Below are 12,124 nucleotides of genomic sequence, written 5' to 3' on the forward strand. Positions count from 1 at the left end.
ACCTCTTGAGTCCTGGGGTTCCAGATGTGCACTAACATGCCAGTTGCAACTAGCTGTTCTGAATCTGGTCTAACTTTAGCTGTGGGCCAGATTTTCTAAAATCATAAGAGTGTGATTTTATAAAAGAACAGCTTTTTCATCAAATAACCATTGGCACAAAGGAAAACAGTTTACACCAGAACTGCGTGAAGACCCACGTTAGCAGATCAGAAGTAACTTTACAGTAAAATGGAAGAGGCCACGGTATTTAAAGAGCCGCGAAATACTAACATCCGAAATTTTAAAGAAGGAAGTAAATGTTACAGTTCCTGTAAGGTTGAAAGGACTGTCCCATTCATGGGTCTGCATTACTCTAGTGGGGTTCACCCAATGAGGTCCTGTGTGTACCCAATACTTTTTTCTAAAGGTCCTTGAAAGATTTACTCAGGCTAGTCATTAACAGTTCTAAACACTGCTTTGGAGTCTTATCTGAAACTATCAGTTAATACATCCTTACCTACTATATGATGAATATATAAGAAGCTAGCCGACATTTTAGACTGCTAGACTTATTCTATGGCTCCAGTATATTTTAAACTGCTTTCGGGTTCATGATTTTCTAGTGTAATTTAATCTAGGAGTCTTCTGCACAGAAAATTGTCATCTGCCTTAGGGTTATGTCTTGAGCCCTGAGAATCCAAGTGCCATAGAACATATGATTTTATTAATGCTGGAGATTGGCAGTGCATTCTGTCTTGGAAACATCCCTGGCTGACTTCACAGAGCCACATTAAGGACTATGGTAAAAGCGATGAGTCTGGTTTCAAGATGAGGGAGATGTCATGTTTACATGTCTTACAGTTGACCCAGGGCCACCTGTGCATCCACTCTGTGCATGACCCACGGTCGTCTTTTGCGACATCGGTATCACACTCACGCGCGACACATGCCAGGCGTTACCTTGGTTACATTGCTTAGCGCTAGATACTGAGAAGACAGTTGCGACACTCTGTGCACAAAGCTCTTGCTTGCAGCTTGTCCCTCCCACAGCTGCCGAGCTTTCTCCTTCAGCCTGTGGAGCTGAGGCTCGTAGCACTGTATCTCCTCAAGGACAGACTGGAACGCATAAGCGGGTTACCATTCAGAGGCTGGGGGAAGCACACGGAGGACGAAGCTTGGGCCCAGAGAACATGGGATTAAACATAAGCAACCAGAGTCCCCTGAAGACAGCATTACTTTAAAGCTACACACAGCGGGATGCTACGGGGAGAAAGCAAACCATGCCTCCGAGGAAAGACAGAAAACATTAACTCAATCCTGTTGGAACGAGGAGAAGGAACACTGACTGCATCTTAAGGTGCTATTAGCTAAGACTGGGACTCCCAGCATGCATCTGGCCAAAGTGGATGGAGGAAGGCGTGAAGTCAGCCCCATCACCTGCAATTTCTGCTGTTCTCTCCTCTTGGCGGGCAGGTCATAGAGACGATTGCTGCTCTCCTGCACCAGCCTCTCTGTCTTACTCAGCCAGTTCTGCACGGGCTCTGCGCTTACTTCGAAGTCTTTCATTTGGACCTTTAGATTCTGTGAGAGTTCAGATAATATCAGGGATGAATGAGCGAACCAAGGGGTGGGGAGAAGGCCCACCAGTAAAGCCCACTCTACAAAAGTGCAGGGTTGTGAGTGAAATTCACAGAACTGACCTAAAGCAAATAAACAAGGCTAGCATGGTAGCACAGGTTTATAATCCTAGAGTTGAGAAGAACATGTAGAAGGATCCCTGAGCACTAGCAGGCTCTATACCATCTAGGTTCAAAAAGAGACCCTGTTGCTAAATAAATAAATAAATAAATAAACAAACAAATATAGACCCTGTTGCTAAATAAATAAATAAATAAATAAATAAATAAATAAATAAATAAATAAGGCTAAATGTGATTGAAGATGACACTTGATGTCAATCTGTGACACACACACACACACAGGGATAAGGACAGGGACAGAGAGACAGATGCACACTCAGAAACACAGAGACAGACAGGGACAAAGAGTCAGATATACACAGAGACGGACAGAGAGAGAGAGAAAGAGAGAGAGAGAGAGAGAGAGAGAGAGAGAGAGAGAGAGAGAGAGAGAGAGGGAGGGAGGGAGAGAAATAGACACACAGACAGGGACAGAGTCAGAGAGGCAGTTAGATATACACAGAAAGATACACACACACACACACACACACACAGAGACACACACACAGAGATGCAGATATATAGAGAGGGACAGAGACAGAGAGACAGTCAGATACACACAGAAAGACAGACACAGAGAGAGACAGATAAGCGCGCAGAGACAGATATACAGACAGGGATAGAGATAGTCAGATACACACAGAAAGACAGACAGTACAAAGAGAAACAGACATACACACACACACACACACACACACACACGGGGGGGGGGGTGGGAGATATTATCAAAGTCCTTCACTTGGCATCCTTGAAGAGTGTGTTGGCCTTGACTATCTCTTTAATTCTCTTGATAGCTCTTTTCAACTTCTATGCATTTTTTTAAACCACAGCTTTCTCATAGGCAGGGTTGGGCTGAGCATTCCCACCTGATGCTGCTATGCCTGGTCTGCACCCTGAGACTACAAGTTCCACAATGGAAGGGCCCATGGCTCATGCTTCCTGGAATATACCATTTTTAATATGAATAATCCAGCATTGGTAAGGACAGATTAATGGTAGGATAAGTACCACTATATACAAATACACACATATTCAACCTATGTGTTTATTATGGTGTGTATGTGACTGTGTGGATGTTTGTATAAATGTAAACACATATGTGAGGGTACACGTGTGATTGAATGTGTTCCTATGAGGTTCAACGTCTTGAGAACTTTTTCCATGATTGCTTTCCACCCTAATTTTTACTACAATTATTTTAAAGATTAATTATATTTTTAGTTGTGCACATGTGTGTGTATGTGCATGCACATGGGAGTGCAGGTATTTATAGAGTCAAGGAGTTAGCTCCCCTGTAACTGGAGCTGTGCATAGTTGTGAGCTGGCTGATGCGCTGATGCAGATGGTAGGATCTGAACTCAGGTCCTCTGCAGGAGCAGTATGTGTTCTTAACATCGAGTCACTTTCCCATCCCCTATACCTGATTTGCTTAGAGAGAGCATTCTCATTGAACTTGGAGCTTAGCAATTTGGCTAGACTGGCGAGCCAGTGAAGCCCAAGAACCCCCTGTTCCTATTGGCTTAGTTCTGGCTTTTATGTGGGTGCTGAGAATTAAATTTAGGTTCTCCTGCTTGTGAAGCAAGCAAGTTGAGTCATCTCCCCAACTCTTGGCTTATTATGTTTTGAATACACTTATTCTTATTTACTAAGAAGTGCCAAGAACTGTGTGCTTATCACATAAGGATGGAATAAATATTAATACTTTCACAGGCTGTAGATTAAAGCATGCTGATGTGTTGCAACTTTCACTGTGGTAAAGGAATCTATTTCTTATGGCGTGCTAGATTCGTTTGAATTGGTTGTTAAAGTTGCAATGTGGACCAACGAAAGATTTCAAGAACTCAGGTAATCTTACTAAAGCATCAGGTACATAAAATGTTATCTGGGAAACTAAGTATAAAGAGCACAGAGCCTATTGCCCAGTGATTTCTCCAGTGTCTCCAGCAACATCTAGAAGTTCTCACTGAGGCACAGTGCCAGATTTGGTCTGTCCCCATCACTTACCAGCTGTGTGAATTCGGCAGATGTTTAGCCTTCCTGTACCTTACTCTGCCTTCCCCCTTCCTTCCTCTCTCTCTACTTTCCTGCTTCATTCTCTGCCTTTCTTTCCCCACATTTTTTCTTCCCTTAAATTAATTTATTTACTTTTTATTTATTGACAGCGTCTCACTATATAGCCCAGGATGGCCTCAGACTTGCCATGTAGCTCAGACTGGCTTCAAACTTCTGATCTCACTACCTCTGTCTTCAGGTGTTCCAGTTCTGTGCCATTATGCATGGCCCCTTCATCCACATGACAAAGACAAATGATTTATGGTGATCTATAATGACTTTGAGAATTAAATGGAGGGGCATAAGCAATTGCCCACAGTTCCAGGCACTGTTTTCTCAGTTTTCCCTTCTTGTTGGACCCTCGGGGTTCCATTAGCTCCTGTCCTGATCATTAGCCACAGATCACTTTTCAGGTTCACGGAACCGAGTGTAGATTAAACTGACTAAATCGGTTCATTCTTCAAGACTACATTTCACAAGGTCTCTGGATCTCCATTCACATCACAGCCTCCTCAGTCACACAGTCTTCCAGATGAGACGCTCAAGAATCAAATCTATCTTTGGCACTCACCCCCACAAAGTTAATTGCCAAATCCTGTTGTGTTTTGTCTTAGAGATGATTCACCACCAACCCTCTTACTCCATTTGGACCCTCACTTTCACATGTGCTGCTATAAGTTTCTTCTGCTTTTCTGGCTATGTACGGTTCTTGTTTATGCTACAGTCCAAGTTGACATGTTTATCTCCAGCTTTATGGCCTGCCAATCACTCACTCCATCTTTCTTAAGGAATCTTGAAGAAAGAAATGATCCCTGAAACATTTTTTGTATGTAATGAGTTCTGTGCTTTGCATCTGTAAGTGTATGTGGTAGGCTCCATCCTGGGGTAACTGTCTTGCATTCTTATGAGGGAAGCTGGTTGAAACTCAAGGTCAAATTACTCTGCACACAGAGGGTTCTCTAACCCTAATCTCTGTCTCTGTTAATCTCTACTGCTCCTCTGCCTAAACTTCATGTCTGTCTCAAATTTCTCAGCATCTTCCACTTCTCAATATCATGCGAGGTTTCCTTAACCTATGCAACTCAGTTCTTTCCATGAGAATCATGTGTCAGTCTTGGAAAATGTAAAGAATACATGGCCTTCAAGGTATAGTTTAAATGTTGCATCTCTGAATACCTTCCTTGTCTTCTCCAAAGAGAGTCAGTGGCATCTTTCTATGAATGTCCACACCTTACCCTGGACATTCCTGCAACACAGTCACCTCTTTCATGGGAATGGCCTTCTAGAAAATGAAGTCCTGAAAACAGGACGAAACCTTGCCCTCTTATTACCACAGCGATACTAACTGTCTATTCCTATTAGGAAAGGAAGGAGGGGAAGAATTAGATACATTAGAATAGTTATACCCATCATGAGGCAGTTCGGATGAACAAAACTGTCAATCCTGAGCTCCCTGTCCTTGGACAATGTTTAAGTAAGGTGACCCTGGGTACGAGAGGCACATTCACTATATAACTTTTACTTTGGAGGCCGCATTGCACTAGTGATATTACAGGTCACAGGTAATTTCCGGTTACTTTGTGGTTCCCATTCTCTTCAGTGGAGGATGTTTGCTATGAACAACACCTGCTTACCAGGATGCACTCAAAGCTCTTAATGGAAGAAAGAACCAAGAAAGTGTGTTTTTTTTTCTGATAAAAATTCCTTATTACAATTTCTTTTCTATCTTAATATTCATTATGCCCGCCATCAAATTAAGACTCTATCCTGCCAGGAAATGTTTCCAAAGGTTCGATGCCTTCCATGCATGTAAGAGGAGAGTTAACACAAAGAGTGTGTGATCTCAGAAGAGAAATTCTCTACTGTGGCAGAAATTATGACCTGATATTCGCAAGCTGTCATTTTAGGAAATGAAATCACGTGAACGTTACTTTCCCTTGTAGTCAGCACCCCAGAAGGAATGCTAGTGTGAGTTATAATGGACTCTGAGCCAATACAATATCTCGTAGCCTTGCAGGAGTCTTTCTGTTTATTCTCCTGGACTAATCTCCCAAACTGCAGCATTTCAAATAAAATATTAAAGGTGATGCTCAGAAGTGATGTTAGCGGTCCTTCAGGGATGCTCATGGATGAGCCTGTAAGCAAGAGCCCCCGAGTAAGAAGCCATCTAGTCCTCAGGGCTAGCACCGAGCTCATCTTCCATCATCTGGTGCCTGTTCCTATGCAAAGAAGGGTGACCAAAATGCTTAAGAACCCTGTGGGACAGTGACACTGTCTATTTGCCACCACCAAACATGTCCCGGGGCGGCTGTGCAGTACCTCCAAGGCTGATTCCTTTTGGTGGAGATTTGCATGAAAATTTTTCCAGTCTTCTTTGGCGGTTAGGACTTTGGCCTGGACAGCTTGTGCCTTCTCTTTGGTCAGCAGAGAGCTCAGCAGCTCCCCTTTGGACAACATCATGTTTAGTTTATGCTGTCCATTTTCACTTTCTGACAGAAACTCCTGTAAAAAAAATTATATACATAGATATATATAAGTGAAGTGACCCAGGTTTCCCTTTAGCAACCCAGTTATGAAATATTTTATTTCCTAATATTAATTCTGACTTCACTGCAAAACATTGTGAGCTATTTTCTGAACTGTCAGCAACTTGTTAAAAAGTAAACAAAGGAAGTAATTGGGGCCAAGTATAATAAATGTTATAAAATAATCCCTGGCTATGTTGAGTTTAGCAAAATGAATTCCACCATGGTTCTGTATAATTGGTAGAGACGTATTATGAGTTTAGCTCTGAGCATCTCATCTGCCAAAGTGAGAATTAACACAATCAGGTATACATCTTATACCTTATGTAGAGATTGTATGATAAAAATCAAACCACCAGCAGAACACAACTATCCACTATCAAAAGACCACAGGAGAGTTTCTCTGGAGAATTCCAATAAGGCAGATGCTATTAAATAGGGTGGGGAAACATTGTTATAAGTAGTTTATCCAAAAAATCGTACCAACCCAATGGTTGTTCTTACAAAGAGCAAGTTCACTACATAATAGCAACATGAACTGTGGCCACATTGTATAGTTTTCTCAACATCTAGGTAAGCCCAGTGGTTAGTTTCCCTCTTTATAAGTAAGTATATTTGAGGTGTTAGAGTTGATGCCAGTTAGTGCTTCCAGACATTAGAGAAGAAGGGAAATGAATATGCAGCTAAAGGTGCTGTTTTTTTTTTTCCCCTGTCAAGAAACATAAACAAAGAAACTCTATGCTGTGGACTTCAATGAAAGCACATTGATTACATTTGAGAGGGTGGATTGTCTCCCATAGACTGTGTTGAAATCTTGGCCTATGGTTTGGTAATGCTGGAAAGGTGGGACCTGATTGGGAGATCCTGGTGTAGTTAGAGCCAGGCCCTTGAAAGATTTTTTTAAAAAAAATAATTATTGTTTATTGTGTTTGCATTTGTGTGCTTGTTGAGACAAGTGTGTAGAGATCAAAGGACAGCTTTCAGGAAGCGATTCTCCTCTTCCTCCATGTGTGGATCTAAGGCTCAAACTCAGGCCTTCAGTCTTGGCAGAAAGTACCTTTGCTGGCTGAGCCACCTCACTTGCCTGAAGATAACTCTAAGAAAACAAAATGGCCACTTCCTAGTGTCTTTTGCTTCCTGTCTGACGTAGCCTATGGTAGTTTGAATGAAAATAGCCCCTTGGCTCATAAGGACTAGCACTGTTGGGATGTGTGGCCTTGTTGGAGGAAGTTTATCACTGGGACTGGGCTTTGAGGTTTCAGAAGCTCAAGCCAAGCCTAGTGGCTCACTGTCTGTTCCTGCTGCATGTGGGTGAAGCTTTAGAACTCTCAGCTCCTTCTCCAGCACCATGTCTCCCTGCATGCTGTCATGCTTCTCACCATGAAGATAATGGACTAAACCTCTGAAACTGTAAGCCCCAATTAAATGCTTTCCTTTCTAAGAGTTGCCTTGGTCATGGCATCTCTTCACAGCAATAAAACCCCTGAGATATGGCTCTTTCCTCCTGCTGACAGCTCCATATGCCATGATATATCCATTAAAGCTTGGTCCCATTGGGAAAGGACTGATCCCATAGTTCTTTCCTTCAACCTTTAGGTAAATACACTCGTTTGCTCTCTAAAGTAGACAATACAGGATTTTATTAAGACATCTCTTTTGATGGATGGCTACTTTATACTACCAACTCAGCTAAGAGTCAGAGAAAAACAGCACCAGGTTTCTTAGTCATAAATAAGCTGGTGGTTGGACATTCAGTTCAATGCCGAGGCTGAGAGAAAAGTTGGAAGAATTTGAATACAGCACATTTCAAGCAAAATCTATCTATTACATTGAGAACTGAGAGTCAAAGCAGTGAGCTGGGTAAGTTTCAGAGACTGTGTTCTGTAAACAAAGGTCTCACATGAGCCCTTCTTCATTCATGATTGGCTGCAACTATATTCATATGCTTTCTAGCAAAAAATTCTAATTCCATGAGCACAGGCTCAAGATTGCAAATAAATAAATAGCCACATATAACACACATTTACAAATACAGTGTCTTCTAAAAGAGTTGAGGTCTAGATGGTACCTAAAATGGCACTATATACCTAACATGGCACTATATATCTAAAATGAAGCTGTAATTAGGGTGAGGAAAATATTAAAATAAAACAAACCAATCAACCAAACATCATGTGTGGCTGCAACTCTGCCTACCTCAGACATGAGCCTTCTGAGATCTCACTGAAACACCTTTATCCTACGGAAACTCTGAGAGCAACAATCTTATATACCTATCATGGTTGGAGCAAGAATTTAATGAAAACAACCCACTCACAGTGCAGCGTTATTACATATAAAAACCTATTGTTTCCCAAATCTTTAACACATAAAATATCTTGTAGTTGTGTATATGAGTAGGCTACTTTTCATTCCATTGTATCAGGGGTAAGTTTGTCTGAAATTTAAATTTCTTAAGCTAAACTTTAATGCACATTTGCAAAGACCCAGAGTCTCCTATCCTGCTGACTCAGCATTGCCTTTAACACTGACAGCAGAGCTCCTACCTGGATCTTCTGAAGACTGGAAGAAACTTCACTAAGATTCTGAGGTAGATCAAAACATTTCGCGGTGGTGACCTTTGCATTAACCAACCACTGCTGGAAGCTCCTGGAGGCCTTCTGAAATCTTTCTTGCAAAATCTGTTCTTTGTTCTGGCAGCCCTTGGAAGCTTGCAGACAGAGACTAAAAGGATGATTTGCAAATTTGAGGACATCATAAAGAGGACAAAGTTGATTAAAATGATACCTAGCAAAACTCACAGTTCTTAGAAATGTGTATCTACCTAATTTGGTGCTACATTTCACTCTTAGTTGATATTTCCACCAAAAGACTATAAAAATGTTCTAGCTTCTTTAATTTCTTGAAAGAAGATGTATTTATTTATTATCTATAAGTACACTGTAGCTATCTTCAGACACCAGAAGAGGGCATCAGATCACATTACAGATGGTTGTGAGCAACCGTATGGTTGCTGGGATTTGAACTCAGGACCTCTGGAAGAGCAGTCAGTGCTCTTAACCACTGAGACATCTCTCTAGCCCTTTAAAATTTTATACCAAGTCTTACAATGTCACCTAAGCTGTTCTCTGCCTTATGAGCTTAGCCCTCCACATAAACTTCCCGAGAAGCTAGAATCACAGATAATCACCCCATGCTCAGCTAAGCTCCTACCATGCAGCTTTATTTCCTGGTGTTAAAGCTGAAATTATAGCCACAACTGAGACCGAGGCAGGAGGAACTTGGCTACACATAGAGACTCCAATCTCAAAGGAAATACAAAGGGACAGTTATTTTGAACAGTAGGACGGTTCATGCTCACCAGTTATATTCTTTAATTAAGCCTGAGACTTTCCCACTGTATGGACTCAGGTCCCTGGAAAACCGGCAAAGTTCATTCAATTGACACTTAAGATCCTCTGTCATAGGCTCTGCCTTTTGTAGAGCATCCAGAATCTCCTAATAGAGAAAACCAAGACAGGCACTAAGCTCAGTGACTTTCATATCTACACACTCTGCATGCGTACTTTATAAATTATTAGCGAAGGGCAAATTAACACAGTGAATTCAATAATGGGATGAAGTCTATTTCAGGATACATTTTATAGCCCATGATGGCACGTGTGCAACCTGCATCTAATTCATGCCATAGATAGACATTCCTGCATCAAGTATAGACAGTAAAATGATTAAATCATCAACAACTTAAAGTAAGAACAAAGAAAATACCATACATTGTTTAAAACATGTCCAACTAGACTGTTTGGAAATTGTCTATCATTTAAGATATTGAATGATCATTTAAAGCAATCATTCTCAACCTTCTAATGTAGAGATCCTTTAATACAGTTCTTCATGTGTGGCGACCCCAACCATAAAATTATTTTTGTTGCTACTTCATAACTGTCATCTTGCTATTGTTATGAATTGTAAGTATCTGCAGTTTTGGATGGTCTTAGGTGACCCCCATGAAAGGGGGTTAGAGATTCCAAAGGCATTGTGACCCACAGGTTGAAAACCAGTGATGAAAAAGAAAAGCAACATATATTTTGTACTTATATATGTGTCCCAGTTGAATTTATGTACTATATCCAGTGAACACAGACATTAATAACTTCTAATAATCCAGTCTGATTTACCTACTAGTTCTTACATCTCCAGGTTTCACTCCTTGTGAATGTCTGGTATCATGAAATCCTTGCTAATGTCTGGTATGACATTTGAGGACATGCTGCTGCCCCATGAATATAGGTATCACATTCCTTTTCAAAGAGTTTATAATGTAACTGATGGACAATATACAGATAACCACAGTTCTAGACATATTTAATCCAAAATGACACTCTAGGATTGAGGAGTACAATTATGAAATCTAAGCCATGGTCAACTGGACTCCATAAAGTGCTTTGCCATTAGAGCATTCCTCTTATCTGATCAATATCAAGGGGCAAATGACATTTTGAGTGCCCAAGTCCTTAGTGCAATGTCTGGGACACTGTTTAATGACTGGTTTGTAAAATTACAAGAGAGATAACAACCAATATGAACTATATCATATGAAATGAAACTATATCAATAGTGTCATCAGAACAAAAAGATGATTTTAAAACTGTGTATACACACATGCGTTTACACACACACACACACACACACACACACACACACACACACACATACACACACAGCTTAACCTGTGGAGAAAGACAGATGGAAATCCCATAGTCCTCATCAACACACCAGGTCTATGTTGTACTGTTATTCTATAAATGACATCACTCGCCTCTGGCTGCTGTCAATCAGAAGATTTGACATACTATGGCTTATAAGTTTCCTCTAAACGAAAACCTTTCTTCATGAAGGAAAGGGAAACCTCAGAAGACACAGAAAACCCGTAAAACAAGGTTCTGAAAGGTTGTGAAATGTACAAGGCTTGGGAAGGTCTGAAAATCACAATCACAAGACCTCGTATCGCCAAACTTAGACAGACAGTGAGTGATGGATGGGGGACCAAGATGTTTTCTAGTACAGCCACCTGCAAGTTGAGCAGGAAGTGTGATGGATGCAGCTTTTGTGAGTTGTCTCCAATGCTAAGGTGAGGTTTTCAGTGACATAGCTGCTTCTGAGGCAGCCAGGCTTTGGGAGAACCCCCACAGGGCTCACTGACTCACTAGGCTACACTTGGATGCAATTCTTTCTTTAGTGTTTCATCTGGGACACATTTAGGGTGAACAAATGCCTGCTCCCATCTTCGCAGGAAAAGTCAAGTCACACACTCGCTGGGTTTATGCAAACACCCAGGATTAGTGTATTCTATATGCTGATTCCTTTAACCAGTTGCCTCCTTGCCCCCTTGCATTTTTCCCCCTGGTCCACACTTTTATGTCGGATGATTTCCTAGAGTGGCATAGTGGCTCTCAAATGATGTTTAGTCTCTGTTTTCCTTGTCTACCTTTCTCTGACATTGGTGTTTTCCTCTATCTCACCTAGCTGATCAAGGTGTAACCCAGGATTTAGCTCCACCACTGGTTCCTTAAGTGATTCTCTGTGGTCTCTCTGGTTCCCCAGGGATGCTTATCTAAGGATGCTGTGCTGGCTAGTTTTCTATGAATGTATCACAAACTAGAGCCATTTGAGAAGAAAGAACCTCAGTTAAAACAGAACCCCCACAAGATTGGCTAATAGGAAAGTCTGTGGTGCATTTCTTTGATATTTTTCTAAAATATGGATCAGCCCAGCTCACTGGGGAAGATACCACTTCTGGGAATGTAGTTCTGGGTGCTATGAGGAGGA

The 12,124-nt window shown here is 41.3% G+C and overlaps 1 protein-coding gene across 9 annotated transcripts in view; it reads right to left on the reverse strand.

Moving 5' to 3' along the window:
• Positions 1-12,124, reverse strand: part of SYNE1 (spectrin repeat containing nuclear envelope protein 1) — a gene marked incomplete at its 5' end in the record, with an annotated part of 433,140 nt that overhangs the window by 214,157 nt on the left and 206,859 nt on the right. For 7 of the 9 annotated variants that reach the window (XM_080941779.1, XM_080941780.1, XM_080941776.1 and 4 more), the window contains 5 exons: positions 940-1,095; positions 1,417-1,560; positions 6,090-6,272; positions 8,842-9,019; positions 9,657-9,793. In XM_080941779.1, the coding sequence (XP_080797905.1) occupies positions 940-1,095; positions 1,417-1,560; positions 6,090-6,272; positions 8,842-9,019; positions 9,657-9,793 (798 nt within the window). The remainder of the gene's footprint in view (positions 1-939; positions 1,096-1,416; positions 1,561-6,089; positions 6,273-8,841; positions 9,020-9,656; positions 9,794-12,124) is intronic. The other 2 variants (XM_080941784.1, XM_080941783.1) reach the window with 1 other exon arrangement.

Source organism: Micromys minutus, assembly GCF_963924665.1.
Source record: "Micromys minutus genome assembly, chromosome: 30".
Lineage (NCBI taxonomy): Eukaryota > Metazoa > Chordata > Mammalia > Rodentia > Muridae > Micromys > Micromys minutus.